Consider the following 20,179-nt stretch of genomic DNA (forward strand, 5'->3'; position numbering starts at 1 on the left):
TGTCTTTATTGTGAACTATGATAATATATAAGCAACATAATCATAATCATTTTTGTAAGATTATAATATCTGAGACAGTATGTTAATCAAAATTCTTCATTTTGTTTAACCAAGGTCCAGAGGTCTACATTTGTACTGTAGCCAAACTACCTTTTGAATACATTGTAAGCTTCAGTATGCTTTCACAGCATAGCCTCCTATTCTTATCATGGTCCTCTAAAAACCCATCCTAGAGAGTAGCAGCATTGAGGTTTCTGAAACAGTTTTAAGCCTCTCATGATTCATTTTTTTAATCCCTGCACCCTAAGTTTAAGGCAAAGCTGTTTAAGCCACAACTGTGCTCACTGGATAGACTTGTGTTTGTTGCTTGGCAACTATAGCTTATTAAACAAGTATTGAAAGTATTGGATTATTTTAATAACATACTCCTACCAGATAGACGCCTCTATATACAGTGCATTAGATCTTGTCAAGTGAGTCAATTTCATGTATGTCTTAAAGCCGTACAGTATGCAAAAGTGCTGCAGGGAATGAGCTTCTCTACAGTGTTTAAATGGGTATGGGTTTGGTAAGCCCAGTGTAATAATGAGTAGGAAAATGATGTAGGATTAAAACAAGGAATTCTGTGTAGCAATTGCATACACATTTCTCACATTCCCTTTCCGCTGAATTTCAGCTGTCTTTATGAGAATGATTCGCACTGGCTTCAGTAGAAGCAGAAGCTGCTACTGGTGACAGAAGTGTCGTGTGACCTGATGTAACTGCAACAGCTGAAGACCTCATTCTGAACTCCATCACATCACCAGTGAGAGTCTTAACTCTCTTGCTAAAATTGAGTGCTACAGACCTTGTTTTTCATCTCAAATGTGAAACTAAGTCTCTCAACTGCGTCGCAAAGCACTTAGACTCCCCCTTTTTTTTGGCAAAGTGTGGATGTCTTGAATAACAGTTTAGAGACATTCAAGTAAATATGATACTAGTTAAAAATGACTTTTCTGAGTCATCTAACATTGTGCAATATACCTTTGTGAAAACAGTGTTCCTAATGTGAAAGTGTCTGTTTTTAGATGGCATGACTGGAAATTCCTGCTTTCACCCCTGTGACCCATAAAACATAAATATGCATTTTCATAATTTCTTAAAGGAAATTCAGCCTGCACATGTCCCTTAAATGTATTCTTAAGCACAGACTCATATACAGGAGGATGCAGGTCAACTCTTTCTAAAAATATTCCCAAGTATGTGCCCCTCACATAGCACATAATTAAAGAAGAGTGCACATCGATTGAAGATAAATGAACATATGTTTCTCCTTTTAGAAATGCAAGAAAAACAAAAGCGACTCTGGGCATAAGGAAGTTCTTCATACAAGTGCTCTGAAAAATATCGATCATGTCAAGTGTAAATGTCACAGTAGTGAAGATATATTGGTATTTTGTATTAAATTGCATTGTTAATTTATTTTTTTAAATTGATCAAATTGAGATTTGTTGCCTCCTTGATAAATAATGTACAGCGTATCTATAAATATTGATTCTGCCATGTACAAGTCCTACGCATTTTTATTTCTTTGATTCAACTATTGTCTCTCTTGTTGAGATAATGTTACGATTTGTCTTGACCTCAATGTATTGAGTGATTTAAAATCATAAAATCATATCTGCCTGTAATGTATGAGGCTGTTCTAAGTGACTGAGTGTTCTGCGTGGATACTCACACTGCCTTGTGTTACAACTCTTTCCCTCTGCCTTTATTTCTTGATATATGTCCAATTGTTTCCACTGACCTTTTTATAGGCAACAGTTGTTTGCATTAACCTTTTATATGCGTCATGTTTCTTCACTAGAGAAACTACTGGAAGCAGCAGAAAAAGAGAAGAAGGAAACGAGGCCTGTCATTATTTCACACATGCCAGCCTACAGGAAATGAAGGGAATGCTCTGAGCCAATACACATGAACTTTCTCACACACACACACACACACACACACACACACACAAGCTCGCACAGCATCGACATACACCACCATTTTTCCATACAAAGTAAGCTGTCTCACCTAGTGAGTAATATTATTTGATAGATTGATATCAGGTAAGCCTGGTGACAAGAGCAGACTCACCAGTTTAGCCCTTAGGTGCAATATCAGTCTGGCTGAAATGTAATTGTTTCAGGGCTAGTTATCGCTTCAATATAATTTCTGCTGTCAGAGCGTTGATGTGTGAGGATGGGGAAGAAGGTCCCTTCCTCACCTCATCCCCTTTTTTCTTGAATTCTGCTTTCTATTCCTATCTTCCAGCTATACCTGTTGTTTCATGCCTCCAATGGGTTTTAATCTCCCTCACTTTATTTCTTTGTTGTTCCCCTCTCGAGTCCATCCTCTTTCTGTAATGCTGCATTGCCCTTGTTTTTTTCTCTTCTTCCAGTCCAATGTCCGGCCCATGAGGTGCGTTTTGATTCAACAGGGGTGATTTTAAGCCCGGGCTACCCTGAAAATTACCCCAATCTCCAGATGTGCTCTTGGCTGATCAACGTGGAGAAGGGTTACAACATCACCCTGAACTTTGAACTCTTCCAAACAGAAAAGGAGTTTGACATCTTGGAAATATTTGATGGTTGGTTTTGCAGGAACTTTTGGTGTTAGGTTAGGTTTTGGTGTTTAGGTTTTGTGAGATAAACTTAGTGAACAAGATACAAACAGTGTCACTTAACTGAAATTGTTGGTTGTTCGTCTTGTGTTGTGAATTTCAGTGCTTCCCAGTAAAACATTCATACTTTCTTATTCTTTTGTTGTTAACCACTACTTCAGCATCTGTTTATGTTCCGATTATGGTATCTCAGGCTATGTTCACACAACAGGCAAATCCCATTAGTCTTCCTTACCACTCTGCTCTGGTGCGCTCCCTCTCACTGGATTTGACATTACTGTTTTGTTGCAATGGTACAAAATGCTTTGAAATCTGATATGAGTTGCAAAGGCATCTGTAGAAATCCAATTTGTATTGCATTTCAAACCACCTCCAAATGTGGTTTGGATCTGATTTGCAAAAATTTGTTGAATGTTTTCTTTGCTCTCCTGACTCCCTAAAATCAATCTGGATACAATCTGGATATGCTAAAAATGGATTTGTGCTGGCAGTCTGAACATAGCCTTCCAGTCTTTTGTTCAGTAAAGCAAGACTTACTGTATGGTTGACATCTTGATTAGCTGTAATTTACAAATGTTATTGATATTTATTCTTACTGGCATGTATTTAATTGCTGCTACTTATCCAAAAAAATGAAGTTGCATGTCTATGTCTATCTACGTCAAAGCTTTCTTTTTTTATTTGACATGGATCTTTTTCTGGGAAACTATGTGTGTGCGCGTGTGTGTTTATCTATCTCTGTGTTCAGGTCCCAACATCTACAGCCAGAGCATGGCATCACTCAGCGGTGACATTGAAACACCCTTCAGCCTGACCACCACGGGCCACCAGCTCCTACTGCGCTGGTCCTCTGACCATGGAACCAACCGACGCGGCTTCCACATCAGATACGTGGGTGAGTATCAAAGTATGTATCCAGCTTATAATCATATTCTTCTTTTTATAGTGCTATTTGAATATATTTAGTCTCTAAACCAGAAAAGTGACAAAAGTCATGGGCTTACAATTCAGGCATTTGTATTTTGGGTACCATGTAGAGACAATTGATAACATCACATGAGGGCAAATACTTACTGAAGCTTCTCAACTGCAGTTACTGTATTTGACTGTGGATGCAATGTAACCCCATGATTTTTTTAATCACAGTACGCTATGATTGTTTCAGGGTATTTATTGAGTTTTTAAAATCAGTCAATTTACAAAAATCAAATACAGAAATGATAATAGTTCACAATAGGAGATGTATTCACACACGCAAACCATGAAGCAGGAAGAAAGCCACTGAAGGATTCCATTCTGTTTGGCAATCCTTAATTTAAAAAGGTTTTAAATTCTTAATTGGCTCTTTAATAAAGCAAGTGGTGCTAAGCAAGAGCAGCATAGGGAGTCCTCTTCCATTTGAAATGCATCAATAATAATGGAAAAAGCACAAAAGATATTCATTTTTCATGTTGTGTCTCTCCATTATATTTAATACACAAGAGTGTTACTGTGAGAGCAAGTTGGTGTGATGAATTTTGTAAAGAAAACTCCTCCTTGACTTGATTGACTTGAACAGGAGCTGACTTAAACTCCAGAGTGTGTCTTTTCATCTTAAATCCCTGCTATCTTCCAGTCATGCTGATTTAAAAGACTGTCTGACAGCATTCGTGAAGCACACAGCCCCCCCTCCGTTCTCCTGTCCCATCGGCTACTCAGTGTTCATATTCTGGAAATCAAATTTACCTTTTTTGTGTTCAATGGGCTGTAAGATGAGGGAAAGGAAGGCTATGGAACAAATAACTGGAGGATGCACCAGTATTTCATGTTGTTTAAGCAAATTGAATATGTGTGTGCCCATAGGCAAGCAAGGAATAGTAATAATGTGATTTTGAGGACTTCCTTTGCTACGTGGCACACAGCCTGAGTGCTAAATAGATGTGACACTCCTCAGGCATTTTGCCTCATTATCTTTCTGCATTTAAAATGGAGCCTTACTGTGGATAAAAATGTTCACCTGAGTCTTTCTCTAGAGGAGCCTTATTAATGCCTCTCATCCTTTTCTCTTTTTTATTTCTCCTGTTCCCGTGATAATATCTGCTGTTCCCAATCCCCTTTTCTCGACTTCATTCTCACCTTTTTTCCTGTTTCTCTTTCCTTCCCCCCCCCCCATGCCACTCATACCCCTCCTCTCCCCTGTTCCTTTATTCCTCCAACTATTATAGCAATGTACTGCAGTACCCCAGACTCCCCACAACACGGCTTTGTAGTGAGCCAGACAGGGGGTCATCTTAACAGCATGGTGCGCTGGGCCTGCGACAGGGGGTACAAGCTGATCGGAAAGGGCACAGCTGTGTGCAAGAAGACCACCTATGGCTTCTACGCCTGGGATGCGCCAGTTCCCGCATGTCAAGGTGAGCACATTGGCCCTGGCAGCCTTTTATTTGCAACTTCAGCCTGCCTCTTTTCTTGCTCTTCTGGTCACTGCGTCTGCCCTACGCTCAGCAGGCAGACAGGCAGGCGCTTAAGGCACTCAAGTGTCTCAACCCAAGCTCTTTTCCTGAGCTGAATCCAGCCTGATTGAGAGCCAGAAGCCTGTCAGGTGGAAGGGAAACAGAAATCAATCCCCCCTTCTTCTGTCAATTTCCACTTCCTCAAATTACTTTGGATAACTCGTCATTAGCATGCAGTGTCTGCTGCTGTTGTGTCTCACTCAACTAATTGGGTTCTTTGTTGCACACATGTGAAGTGGGTACATTTATGTGTGCTCATGGTTGCATACACTAGCACACACACATACACTCACACAGCAGCAAACAGCAACATTTGTAGGGCTCAACTGCATTTTATCATGATGCAGTGAATCAAAATATGTACATCATGTACTTTAAAATGACTTTGAAAAAACTTCACACCTGTCATCAATTCAGTCAATTTTTCAGTCTTTTTCAAAGGACATAACCATTGCAGACAAACTAATACATTCATACAGATGCTGTCCATTTGCTGTCTGCTAGATGGTAGAGATCACATTACAGTATGTTCAGTCTTTTCTTCTTCACAGTCCATATGTCCAATGAATTAATCCTTTGATGATGCTCTTACATCTTAAAGAACATTGGCTGAAGTAATATTTCAGGCCCACTAAACTTCAAAGCTGTGATGAAGAAGTTACTCTTCTAACAATCAACTTTGCATCTGAAGTGTAGAAAAGGGTTATTAGCTTCTGTTAGATTGTGATTTAGCAGTACTCACAAATGAATGTTGATTGATTTTCTCTTGGGGTTGTGAAGGCCAATCCGATTGCCCAGGGCCATATTGGCAGATTTCTACTGCTGATGTTTTCGTATTTGCAGCTACCTTTGCTGCTTAATTTTATGTGTTTGCCTACCTGTTCTTTTTTAGTGTGACCCTGCAGATGTTGGTAACTTTGCATTATTCATTCCATCCTACTTGGCTTGGATGATAAACAACTTGAAACGTAGTAGCTTGAGCTTTCTGTCTGGTTTAAGCCCCGAGGCCACAGTAACCCAGATTTAGTCTGTGTTTGGACAAGACACACGTTGTTACATTGCAGGAGTTTTTCAGTGCGGGAGTTCTTCATTCTTCTCTATGTCAGGATATGTTAGTTATGTTATCTGTTACATTTCTTGAATGAACTAGTCACTTTAATGAGTTAGGCATTATTAAAATAATGCCTTATTTTAAAAGAAATACAATATCACCCCAACTGTTTGTTCTGCATGGTTGCATATCCACTTTATGTAGGCTAAGAATTTTGATAACATATCTCTCTTTAGTGTGTTAGACTACTTCCACTCTGAAGTGAGTGGATACACTTTTCCTCAAGGGACCAGTCCTATATATAATATGGTCATGGATTTCTCTGGAAAGTGAGATTTCAAGAGCAGTATAGATTGAATGGCCTATTATACATATATACAGTATCAGCAAATGACTTGATAAAGTGTTGACATGAATCATCATTATCAAAAATGCATTCAATAGGTAAAATACTTAAATGCTAACGACTAAAATGTTGACTGTGGCAGTAGGCGTGCTGTTTTGCAATTTAAGAGATGATGCACTGTTGTTGTGACCCTGTAACAGACGTTTTGACTTTTCGTAGAGAGAAATGCACAGGTGCAACTCGTTTCCTCAATGACAGCTCAGTTCCATTAAGTGCTCCAGTAAGCCATTACAGTCTGCTAGCATGCAAAATACCAGGACTCTGGCACTGGCTCAGCTAAATCAGATGCAGTAGTTATCAATGCTATTAATTACACCGTTGCTCTTCCTGTTGTGACATGTCAGAAGTTGCTGCCATGAATAAGGTCTGCTGGCCGTTTTCTCCAAGGGAGTTCAGTGTCATTGCCGAGCAAGGATTTTCTTCTTGGTTTTTACCTGCTAAAATTTTAGCACAGAGGAAAAAAAAACATAACTGACGGAAACAAATAGTTTTGTGTTCATTGAAAATAAATCACTTGTGGGGTTGCAGGTGCACGTGTACTTGCTCACCAAAATGTGACAATTCAGTGAATATTTGATTGCACGCCATGCCTGCGTTTACCAGGCGTCTCTGCAAATCTCTCCAACATGTGTCTTGTACTGCGCATAAACGTGTGTCGACACTCGTCCTCTTGCTGCCCGCAGCTGTGTCATGCGGTGTGCCCAGCGCGCCAGTGAACGGAGGTGTGCTTGCTGCTGATTACTCCGTCGGCACACGGGTGACCTACTTCTGCAACAGCGGCTACCGGCTCTCCTCCAAAGAGCTGACGACCACAGTCTGCCAGCCAGACGGCACCTGGAGCAACCACAACAAGATACCCCGATGCATCGGTGAGTAGAGGATGTTGGGGGAGAAGGCAGGATGAGGGTGGAGGAGGGAGTGTCATTTAGAGAAACAGAGGAAACTGTGAGAACCCATATCATGGTTGAGCAGCAAAAAGTAGAAGTTAAGAGATAAGCATAGGAAAGAGTCATGAAGAAGACACACTGATTATGAAATTCTGAGAGTTGTATTGGAGACGGAGGAAGACAGTTTGAAACATAAATTGAGGAATATTGTTTCAACACGATGCAGTAATGGAAGGTCTCATGAAATGTTGTCTGCAGTCCCAACAGCCTGGATCTTTTGTGGTTCGAGTACAAAAATACCAGCTTATTGGGTTGTGATGATTAGACGGCTGGATGAAAGGGAGACAAATAGTTGAGAGCTGGTGCTGGGGTGAGTGTTTTACATGCCAGTACAACTCCTCCAAGTCTGCAAGCCAGTGTAACGAGTGATTGACAACATTGTTTACATTTGAGACCAATGTTTATTCCCTGCTGTAAATGTGTCTCACAGCAAAAAGGGAAAACAGTGTTTGTTTTGAAAGTCATTTGGTTTTAGAAAGTGCCAAATTAAAAACACTACTGTTACTGCAGAGAAGTTGCTATTTACATTTTACATGGGTTCCATTGATTAAAATATTTCCATGAAATTATTTGCATGTCCTATACACTGTTGGGGTGTTACATTATGGGGTTTTATGGGTTTTGACACTGAATCCTCTCTCTCTCTGTTTTTGTTTTTTTTGGCACAGTCATTATGTGCCCTAGTCTCAGCTCATTCTCTTTGGACCACGGCAAATGGAGGATTGTCAATGGTTCGCACTACGAGTATGGAACTAAAATAATATTTACTTGCAACCCTGGATACTACCGGGTTGGCCCCGCCCATATCCAATGCCTGGCCAATGGGGTCTGGAGCTGGAGGAGTGAGAGGCCTCGATGTAGAAGTGAGTAATTAATCACCGCAACACTTGTAGACAACACAGATTCATAAGTGCAGATTTAACGTAACCAAAAGGATAATGGTCCAATGATATCTCCATTATCTCTGTTTTGTCATTGCATTATCATGAAATTAAAACATGAATGACAGATATAGAATAAAGTCCCATCACACAAACACAATCTATGTTTCATCAGTTTAATAGAAAAGGTAGAATGGAAAAAAACAAACAAACATTGTTATCCAGCAGAACAGAAAAAATATGTCCTGCCTTGCCTCAGGTTGATTCATAGATAAGGCAACTTACAAGACTTGAAGAATGAATACCTTATTTTCGGCTCACTTAGTCAGCGACCACATGCTTTTATACACTTTCATACTATTCTCCTATTCCTGTCTCAGACTAGTTTATAGATTGTTTACTTTAGAAATGAGAAATACAAGCTTTTCTATGCTGCCATGGGAACTACTGTTTGTGAAGCAAAAGAGCTGAATAGCCTGTGTAATGGCAAAAGGAGATGCGAGCCAGCATGATGAAAGATGTTGGGACAAAGGCAAACACCATCATTATCCTCCCCATGAAATAGTACAGGTCACTCTTTTATCACATTAGGGTCGGTAAGATGGGTGTAAATGACTGTGCTCTCCCATTGACTCTGAAGATGTAAGCCAACTTCCATTTCTTCTATCTTCCTCTCTTGTTCTCTCTCTCTTTCTCACACACTCTACCGGCGGCTTGTTCTTTCAATTCTCTGCCTCTACCATCTCCTTCCTCTTTTTTTCACTGTCCTCTTCATCTTATTGCAGTCATTTCCTGTAGCGATCTTCCCGCTCCTCCTAATGGGAAGAAAATTGGGACCCAAACTACCTTTGGAGCATCAGCCATTTTCAGCTGTAACCTTGGCTATGTTTTGAGCGGATCTACAGTCAGAGAATGTCTCCTGTCCGGCCTTTGGAGTGGGACTGAGACTCACTGCCTCGGTAAGCAGGGTCTGAATGTTCTCTTTAACTTTATAAAGGACAGCCTTGACCTGGGTCAAACACTGCTGGTGATCTCTCTAGACAGTATGTGTGCTTTTTTTTGTTGAGACCATCATGCCCTGGAAAGAACTAGATGGGGACACAGAAGGTGGCTATTATTTGTTCTGTTGCCAAATATGTATGGCCAATTTCTGTATGTCTTTTGAAAAGACACATTTTTTTGTAATCTGGACAGGGTGGCACGAACTGGTCTTTACTAAACCTAGTCCTAACTTTACAGTGGTTGCACCAACTAAACCTTAGTCTACTCTAGCCTCTTCTTCATTTTGCTTGGTCATAGCAATGTGCATTCATATGAATTTTCCACAGGGACTGTGGCAGTTGTCTTGCAGTTTGCATTACTGTTAAAAATCTCTCACTGTCAGTGGAAAAAAATGTAAAAAGTCATTGACATTGAAATGATAAAAGCAGTTCTGACATAATGCTGATATTTAACCCTTCCATCTTATAATCTTCTTTGGGCTTGCACACATCAGACCGTCCCATCAGTTTAAAGATCATTAAGTATAAAATGTTGATTGTGCCAACATGCAATCAAATTTAGCAACTAGCTTTAGATAATTACAGTAAAGCCTCATTGTAATGTGATGTTTCTAAAACGTTAAATGTGAAAGTGTGACCACAGAGCTACAGCTGGCCTGAAACTATGAGACACCTGCCAAGCTGTACCAGCACAATATGAGCTGTTGTTAAAATATATAAACAAGAAAATATGTTAAAGCTTAGCATACCACAGCTCATCACAGCTCTGCACTGTGGAAGAAAATGAGACATACGTAATTACTTGAGCTGCATTCAAACCCACACAGCAGCAGAATGTGACGGTTTCCCTGGCAGACGCATTAGTCCGTTTATCAACCCTGTGGCACCAGCACTCCAAGCTCCGCTCCAGAGTGGTACAGTTCATTAAAAAAAAAGGAACCTCTCTCTTGTTTAGCAATATGACTGTCAGGGTTAACATAGCCGAGGACCTCTTAGCACAGTCGCCTACTTCAGCACTATCTTCATAGAATCTGGCTGCTCTTGACTTGAGTGTGATAATAAAATGCTCGGTTGAGTTTCTGGGTGCAGGAGTGAATTAGGGAAATCAGACTCACAGTCAGTAGCAATTTCCCAGGTTTTAAGTGGCAGTGGAAATCTCAGCAAGATTCCTGCTCTCTGAAAGGGATTTATTGTCAGTGAAAGTAATACGATTACGTGCATGAGCGTATTGCACAGATTTTGAGGAGTTTCACATGCATCCCTCTGTCGACTGTAGATGAGTTATCACCGTAAGTGAAGTTGAAGCCAATATGAATTTAGAAATAATAATTCGGAGATAATGAGCTGAAAAATGATTCCCAAATCCAATGTGTTTCATGAATACACTTACTAATTTTGTTTGCCATTATCGTAATTCCAAGACCTTTTAAATAACCAGTTTCCTCATTTAAATTTATAATACAGTTGTCAAAATGCAAAGTTATTCAAACGTGATAACACAATCAAATTGTGTCTCTAGCCCAAAACTACCGTCCATTAGTTCAGTGAGTGCCACTTCAGGGTTTTATTTTCATACACTAGAAACTTGAACTTCAGTATTGTACCTCAGGAATGATTGACTGAAATAATTCATTGTGATTTGTAATGCATATATTGAACTGCCACATTACTAAAACTGAATACATTTTGACAACAGAGCATTATGAATAAAAATACACTTACATTTAGGGCATTTAACAGATGCTTTTGTCCAAAGCGACTTACAATAAGTACATCTGTCACAAGCGAGAAACCACAACATATCACCGTTGATGGAGTAAAAAGACATATAGAAACAATTGTCAAGCCCTCATCTGAGGATTGTATTTGCTATTTATCAAATATACTTTAAGTGCATACGTGCACATTGAGGTGAAGTCTGAACAGATGAATCTTGAGCCTTTTGCAGAAGATGAAGAGTGATTCCGCTGTCCTGACATTGGTCGGGAGCTCGTTCCACCACTGAGGTGCCAAAACAGTGAAGAGTCGTAACTAAGTATTGGGGGTACCAGTCAGCCAGCTGATGTAGAAGAGAAAAGCGTTCTCGCTGGGGCGTGTGGTCTGACAAGTGTTTGGAGGTAGACAGGTGTAGTTCTGTTGATGGCCAAGAAGGCCAACACCATCATCTTAAATTGGAGGCGGGCCACAACAGGAAGCCAGTGGAGGTCATGAGGACGGGGTGTCACGTGGGCAGAATTTGGGAGGATTGTAAATGAGGTGTGCTGCAGCGTTCTGGATACTCTGCAGCTGTTTAGTCTCAGAGGCTGGGAGTCCAGCCAAGAGGGAGTTGCAGTAGTCCAGGTGGGAGATGACCAGTGCTTGGACCAAGAGTTGCGCTGTGTCTTTTGCAAGGAAAGACCAGATCATGTGGATCTTGTAGAGGGCAAATCTGCAGGATCGGGCCACAGCAGGGATGTTGGGGGCGCAGGACAGTCCATCGCTGAGGATGATGGCCGTGTTCCTCACCGTCGACGAATACGATACCGTGACGTCTTCAACAGTGACTAACAGGTCCATGTGAGGGCAGTCTTTCCCAGGGATGACGAGGAGTTCAGTTTTACTAAGGCTGAGTTTGAGGTGATGCTCAGCTGTCCAAGCAGAGCTGTCTGCCAAACATTTCGAGATGCACGTCACAACGTTTATTATAAGTCTTGAAGGATGTGCTGTCTTTTCATGTCTCTGTTACTAAAGAAATTCACAATCTTGATGTGAAAGAAAGATAAACATTAAGCAAAAGGCAGAGGTAAGACATGTTTGTTTGTTTTTTTTGTCCATCTTCCAGCTGGTCACTGTGGTGTTCCAGAGCAGATAGTCAATGGGCAGGTGATAGGAGAAAACTTTGGCTACAGAGACACAGTGGTTTACCAGTGCAATCCTGGATTCAGGCTCATTGGCTCCTCGGTACGGATCTGCCAGCAGGACCACAACTGGTCTGGACTCCTCCCAGTTTGTATCTGTAAGTATTTTAACACCTGAACACCACTCTTCAGATGGAAAAGAACTGGAGAAAGTTGTGTTTTTCATTCCTGGATACATTTTTAAACAAGCCTAAAATGTATAGATGTGTATTCATAAGAAAGTATGTGTTAGTAATGATTTGATGTCATTATGAAAATAAATCAGCAAAAATGTTTCTAGCATGACATTAAAATGAAATTTTGAATCACTCTTTAAAAGTCTCCTACAATTCCCAAAGTTTTCTGCTCCTTTATTTCAAGGAGTGCTGAAGTCAATAGTTGATACATGTCCTCATAATGTGATTCTCAATCTCCTATTCACCTATTGATGCACTGAAATCTGCGGTGTACCCTTTCCCAATCAGTAATGCCTTCATTCCAAATTCCCCTGTTGTCCTCTGAGGTTAATTATATGATAATTATATTCCTATGATAGATGTCACTGTACGTCACCTATTGATCTTTGTTATTGAGTTTCTTTCTCTCTACCTCATTCTCTCTCTCTCTCTCTCTCTCTCTCTCTCTCTCTCTCTCTCTCTCTCTCTCTCTCTCTCTCTCTCTCTCATTATTCCCACACATGTCTTTTTCTTCCCCATGCCCACTTTTCCTTTCTTTTCACCCTTTCTTTGTTGCCTGTCAACTTCCATCCTCCTCTCTACATCCTCCTTTCTGACCTGGGTTATGCATGTCAACTTCAGCTGTCACATGTGGCCACCCTGGTAGCCCTATCTATGGCCGCACCACAGGCGATGGCTTCAACTACAACGATGTGGTGCGCTTCTCCTGTAACAAAGGCTATACACTGGAAGGACCCTCCACAGCCCAGTGCCAGGCCAGCCGCCAGTGGAGCCAGCAGCCACCAACATGCAGAGGTAAGGTCCGGTGACAGAGCTCCCACAGAATGGATACATGATTGGCAGCTGGGCTGACTTTAAGTATCAAAAGGATGCAGATGTAACTTGACAGTTGAACTAAAAAGCTGCTTGTCTCTGCCAGCATGTTCAGCTAAGGCACAGACCACAGACACTGCCTCAGGAGGCAGAGATGGGCCGCAATGAAAAGCAAGAATTTCGTGCCAGCAGATGCATCATATTCAAATTATCTCATTAACCATCTGCAGTGATGAATTCTGAAGAGGGAACCGCTTAGTGTATCACTTCAAGTAAAGGTGTTTAGAAGCCACTTCGAGTTCTAGTCCTGTGAATCAGGCTGGCCATCAGTGGAGCAGGCAGCTGCCAGCAAACACAAGTAGGATACAGCTGAAGTGTTGGAATAGACAGAAATGGCTTTTGAAGGTGTTTTTCGGATGGTTCAGGAATCACAAGCTAGGATGACCAAAATAATTCAGCAGCCAGCAGATGCATCATGATCATTCAGAAAATAAGTCATGCAGAGGCATGCTGGCAGAGTTCACATATCTATTGATTTGACTGAGAAAATCACTATCTGCTCAATTTCTCTGGATAGAGCATTAGGCAAGAACATCTGGAGCCCTGACCTCAGAGTGAAGGCGGGGAAACAGGTAATGAGCTTGCAGGAAAGTATATGGAAAGGGGAGAGTGCTGGGGGAGTACTGGAGACTTGTTTCTACGATCTTGCCAGACAGTTTTTACCAGAGGCTTGCTACAGGGAGGAATTTTTCAGGGCAAGAAAGCTCAGAGTTCTTTTAATAAAAGAAATCTTATTGTGAGTGTTGGATAGTGGCTAAGGTTAGACTCATTACTGTTGTGTTTACAAATGCAAGAAATCCAGAGGTTTTTTGTGTGTAACCAAACTAAAGTGTTTACTTGATTTCTCAAAATAATTGTGACAGCCTGACAATATATTTTTTTTACCAGACTTTTTCTTCATCATGCAACTTTGTTGCAGTGTGAAGATATGGTAGATATAGGGAAATGTTAGCTTAAAAATTATATTCTATTTAATAAAAACAAGGTAACAGACCAGAAAGCAATCATTACAAAATTTAACTGAAGAACTGAGTTTAAGTGAAATACAGTGCAGCATTAATTGGTCTGATACCTCTGAATCTAGCCGGCCCAAGCTACATTTGCCAGACTTAGCCCGTTTAAAAATATCTCTCTACCTGGCATTGATTTTTTTGGCAGTCAGATGTAAAGAGACACAGTTTTCATTACTGTGAATAGCACCATAGAGACAGACCTGGGAAAAGATCAAAAGAGTAAAATCATTTTAAACTGTCATGACTCCCTCTGTCAAATTATGTCTGTTTGTACCCACTAAAATGTTCTTATTTCAAGCCCATTTTTTTGCACATTTGCATTGTTGATTTAATATGATGTTGCTCTGAACTTAATTTCACCCTCCTCTTCTTTCAGCTATTTAAACCTCCCTGTCAGCAGTGTGGTTTTGGAGAGTTCAACTACTTCTTGTGAATTTGTGACAAAAGACGTGCCTTTGTTTCTGCTCTTTTTAAGGAGGAAGCTTGAGGCGTTATTATTATTATTGAAGATGCTTAAATTTAGCCTGGACTTACTTGTCTCTATGTTTGTAGAATAAACAGAGAAAGCCACTCATCAGGTCATATCTACAGTTCTATTATTAACTCAGAAGTGCGAACATGCTGACAGATAGCATTTATGCAAATACAGCTCCAACCAAAATAAAAACACGGCACAGCTTCCAGGAAAGAAAAGTCAGATCTGATACTAGGTGGAGTTAATCAGGCAGAATGCCTCAAGACTGTTTGTTTACTGTAGTCTTGTTGTTTTTTCCATTTAAAAACTCCATTACTTCTATGTTGAAGTAAAATTATTCATGACATAATACAACTTGTCAAGATGTTGTTAACTTGATGCATGCAGTGTACATTACTGGAGTAGATATAAATAAGTGAGAGGCAATTTTAGAAATCAGTGTCTTTACAGCACAGAAACTACAGGGGCTGAGAACGGCCGCAGGAAACATACCTTGTTCTCTCGCAATAAACTGGTAACCTATCTTGTTAAAGTGAGAAAGTGTTTATTGTCTCAAGATAATGAGATCAACCTGTTATCATTAGCAAACAAAAAGTTATTATTACATATAATATTTACCAGCAGTGGCCTAGTAGCATGCATAGATGGCGTCTGACAACTGTAGCAACTAAATTTGAGCTGAAAATGTCAGGTGAATGAAGTACCAATTATTATCATCAAATCTGACTTACTTTTTTATATGTATAATTTATCATATCATTCAAGCTCATGCATTGTTGGTAGTTTCCTTTTGGTCGCAACCTTCTGGACAGTAACCCTTCAGATTGAAGTTGACCCGTATATGCAGATGTGTCTTGTTCTGCCTGACTCTACGCTATACAGAATGGACAATTAAAGCAATTTCAGCATCTTACACTATTCCTAAGTGGATAAGCTTTGCAGCTTTACATTCATGGCAAAAACAACATTCAAGTGCTTCTCAAGTTGTTTACTTTAAAAAGTCTGAATGGAATCTAACACTTATTTCCTTGAAACTGCATTGAAAACATCTGTCCGTCCAGAAATACCCTTAATGAAAAAAATATATATAAATGGACTGCTGTCAGTATCCTGCAGTTTGAATGTCTGTCATTGTGATTAAACTAATTTTTAAAAAAAGTATGGGTGTGTAAATGTACTTTCTTCTTCTTTTCTCTCATCCAGTGGTAAACTGCACGGATCCAGGTATCCCTGCCAACTCTATCCGGGAGAGTAAGATTGAGCACGGTAACTTCACGTTTGGTAGTGTGGTCTTTTACGACTGTAACCCAGGATATTACCTGTTTGGATCATCAGTGCTCACCTGCCAGCCAGTGGGCCACTGGGACAGACCTCTACCAGAATGCATTGGTACAGTGGTTGCTTCATTTAACTGTTATGTTACCTGTCCTCATTTCAGTGCATTGTCCTATCCACCTTTCTGTGTTATTGATATGCTTAACAAGAGAAATAATCAAGAGAAAAGTTTCACTCTCAGTTGTATGTCCACAACCTTGATTGTGTCCTCATTTGCTTCTAGAGTTTAAACGGTCCGAGTTGTTAAATACTGTGACTGAGAGCATCTGTGTAATGTTCAATGCCCCAGTGGTTTATGGTTATGTTGCACTGTAGCTAATTGAGAAATGGGGAAACTGACATAGTGCCAGTTGTTTAGGCTATAGCTAATGTTCCCTCAAACCCAAGTGCACAAATTAGAGCAACAACCATCTGAGTTTGTAATGTTTCACTCAAACACCTGGCTCATAGGCACTTTGGTTTGATGTGATGTCATCAGTAGAGATGACTAATTTCCAGTGAAAATATCAAAAAGAAAACCTCCAATTTTGCACACAGGCTCAGAAAGGACTTCATTTCATGGTAGAGAGATGATGCACGGCAGTTATATTATCAAACAGAATATTAATTGAAGAGATACACCGGACTGTCCATCTCAAATGTTTATTCATGGCTCCAGGCATCACTGACTCTTTGTTACGAAATTAGCTTGGAATGGAATTACAGCAGCTTGAGGCTAATTAATTGAGAGCTCTATGAAACATACATTGAGGTCAAAAGAATTATAAAGCAGCACAGAAAAGATACACAAAATGAATCAAGTGAGCATGCTGTAAACTGTTTAAACTGTCTTTTTCATGAGACATTAACTATGGCAATGACAAATAATGCACAGTAATCTCCTCAAATTTTAGTAGTCGTGTGTCTCACCAGCACTAGTAACAATCTGAGTGGTGATTCTGTCAAGTGTGTTGAGGCATGCAACACTAATCCGTCCATCCATTCTCTCATCCATTGCTAATCTTATTTCTTCTCCTCACTCTTGCCATGCAGAAGTGGACTGCGGCCACCCAGGTACACCACCCCACGGAGTGATGAGTGGGGAGAAGTTCACCTTCGGCTCCACGGTGCGCTACTCCTGCTCCGGAGACCGCCAGCTCATAGGAGACTCATCACTCACCTGTCAGCTGAACGGACACTGGAGCAGTCCACTGCCCCATTGCTCTGGTATACAAAAGCACACAAGTATAGTCATAAACAAGCATGGCTGTTACACACTCACACAATGAAACATGAATCTCTGTCACTCTTCAGTCAATATTTAGGATATCTATACCACCTATTTCTGACTAAAAGACCTGGTAACATTTCAGAAAAATTGCTGTTGGTGAATCATAGCAGTAACACTGCAGGGACAAGCATGTTATGGGTTACATCTGTCTGACAAAAGATGCCTCCACCTGAAATGAGCAAACTACACAAAAGACTCTACTACTGCTTTGATGATTTTATGATTCTGCAACATGTTAACAGTTACCTTGTCTTGCCAAAAACTTAACCTTGACATTTATAGTATTAACACAGAAGAACACTGTCCTGATAATTATAAGACACATCTTCCACACCCAGCAGCCTTGCCACATAGTTCTCTTCTTCTGTTGATTTTCATGGTGGCTGGCATCCACAAGCGTTGCATTATTATCCTCCGGTGAACTGAACTTTGCCCCAGCTATTCCAGCATCGTCGTTACATGTGTGAAAAGGCGCAAGACCAAGTGTGTATGTGTTTGCTTTTGCATTACATTTTGCATGTATGGTGAAAATCGCTGTTGATGCCTAGAAGGTGACTCCCAGTTATTCATGTGTGAAATCAATGGAAACATTTTTTAAAGGTTTTGGATAACCTAAATTACAAAACATACACATCATAAAATATATTCCCTAACTTACCTCAAATAAGTATCACACAGTTTAAGTTTTATTTACTGAGGCTTTGGGTTGTCTGTGTCTGAGATTTCTGTCCTCACCCCAGCACAGAGAGTTTAATGGAATTCAGTTTGTGGTTCTTTCATAGCATAAAAAACAACAACAAAAAAACCTTTTTAAAAATCTTTTTATTCCACAAACAATGTCCCTAATATTCTGTAAATTCCACAGAACACACTGCTAACATTTTTAATGAGCTGTAATTCTTCCAACAAAATCTATCCACAGCAGTGTCTGTGGATTATACAGATTAATCAGGACACCGATTCCAGGGAGACAACTTGCAGTTGAATTTCTTAGATGTAAATTCTCACTGATGTAAGATTCAGTTCACCTCCATTGCATTAAAGTGCCAGATATTAGTATATGGGTAGATAACGAACACCCTTCCACAATGGTGTAGTACCTGGAAGACCTGGCATTAATTAGCTATTCAGGCAAATGCCTGTGTGAGGTTCAGAGAAAACACAGCACAGGGTTGTTATCAGCCGACTGAGCCAATTTGAACTCAAATTCAAACTAGAGCCCTGTGGAGTTCTTTTTAATGTTAAGTGCTTGCCAAAATATCTGACCATTATCGTCCTACCATTCCCCATCGACCCAAAGAAGCTTCAGGATTTCATTTTTTAGAACAGGCACTCTTGTGGTGTTCTGAAATATCTGCATTGAGCTGATGAATGCTTAATACAGTATGCTGATGTTACTAACTAGCACCAAATGACCCGACCATAACCCTTTCCCATCATTCCTCTGTGATTCTGTGATACCGAGTTATGGTTTCATGTCTTAGCCAAAGAATATGCAAATGCAAAAGTTACTCCTTGCATAAAACAAGCAAGCAATCAAGTAAGAATCATCACTCCTGACATAAGTGCAGACTCTGCCAGGAAAAAAAACCTTTAACAGAACTTTTTGTGTTCAGTGTTTAATACATTTAGTTGCAGACTCTTCTCTTGTGTTTTCTTAAAAACCTGGATAAAGTGTCTTCAAAGTGTCTGTCTGCCAACTACAAACATCCCCCTTGATCTCCTCTCTGTGCTCTTCCGTCCCATCAGACCCAAGCTTTCCTGGCCATTTAAGTGGATTCTCACATCTACTGAATGTTCACTTGGTTTGTTCAACTCACTGACCCAGAAGTAATGTTTGTAAGCACACTTGTGTGACAGTGTTTTTTTCCTTTAAAAGGAAGTGTGAACCCTCTACTCACCTTCAACATTTTGTATTTACTCAGACAGTTGGAAAGTAGCGAGTCAGTAGTGAAGTCAGACTTCTAGGGGAGTAAGGAGATGCACATCATTTCAGAGGTTCACATCTATCTCCCAAATAATGTTTCCAGCACATTTTTTGTTCCTCATTTGCAAAATGGAGGGAACAACAGAGGTGTGGTTGAGTATTTGTGTTTGTTAGCACCTGCATAATTACCTGTTGCCCACAGACTAATAGCAACTTTTAGGCCTGAAATTATACCTTTAGGAGCTAATAATGCATGTAATTATAATGCTAATTGTCAAAAAAATGTGTGTGGCAAGTTATTTTTTTTCTTTATCACCCACTTTTTAAAAGTGATTTGGCATCTATTGTTGGATGATTTGATCAGCGCCCCACTGGTTTGACAAATGAGCCTGTTAGAAAATGATGATTTGCAATTTTCTGTTATATTTCATTTCATCACTCACTCTGAGCTGCATATCACGAGCATGAGCTCTGCTGCCTCTGTTTATCTGAAGACACCCAGCTAATAAACTCTGCTGTAATCTGGGCTAAAACATTTAATACCAAACTAGATTTAGTGCATTTAATTTAAGTTGTCTAAAACCTAATCAGCATCAACTTATCACTTGAAAAGTGAGATAAGTAAAGCCAACATGAGTCTGTTTCCCCGTATTTAAATTGTCAAAGAGCAATTGCTGTTTAGAGAGTAAACCCCTGTGGAGGAATTTGTGCAGCAGAATAAGAGTCCTGGGTCAGTGAGCAGAGGATTTAATCATAATAAATGACGCAGAGACTTGCCAAGCTAAAGAAAA

The 20,179-nt window shown here is 40.1% G+C and overlaps 1 protein-coding gene across 8 annotated transcripts in view; it reads left to right on the plus strand.

Moving 5' to 3' along the window:
- LOC119006146 (CUB and sushi domain-containing protein 3-like) overlaps nt 1–20,179 on the plus strand; it is a 213,205-nt gene that overhangs the window by 153,238 nt on the left and 39,788 nt on the right. For 6 of the 8 annotated variants that reach the window (XR_005070692.1, XR_005070693.1, XM_037074543.1 and 3 more), the window contains exons 47-56: nt 2,423–2,611; nt 3,393–3,551; nt 4,849–5,037; nt 7,277–7,462; nt 8,209–8,403; nt 9,207–9,380; nt 12,244–12,417; nt 13,117–13,290; nt 16,060–16,245; nt 17,224–17,397. Coding sequence is in view for 6 of the 8 variants with exons in the window: in XM_037074543.1 (XP_036930438.1) it covers nt 2,423–2,611; nt 3,393–3,551; nt 4,849–5,037; nt 7,277–7,462; nt 8,209–8,403; nt 9,207–9,380; nt 12,244–12,417; nt 13,117–13,290; nt 16,060–16,245; nt 17,224–17,397 (1,800 nt within the window). In the remaining 2 variants the exon portion in view is untranslated. The remainder of the gene's footprint in view (nt 1–2,422; nt 2,612–3,392; nt 3,552–4,848; nt 5,038–7,276; nt 7,463–8,208; nt 8,404–9,206; nt 9,381–12,243; nt 12,418–13,116; nt 13,291–16,059; nt 16,246–17,223; nt 17,398–20,179) is intronic. The other 2 variants (XM_037074545.1, XM_037074547.1) reach the window with 1 other exon arrangement.

Source organism: Acanthopagrus latus, chromosome 17, assembly GCF_904848185.1.
Source record: "Acanthopagrus latus isolate v.2019 chromosome 17, fAcaLat1.1, whole genome shotgun sequence".
NCBI lineage: Eukaryota > Metazoa > Chordata > Actinopteri > Spariformes > Sparidae > Acanthopagrus > Acanthopagrus latus.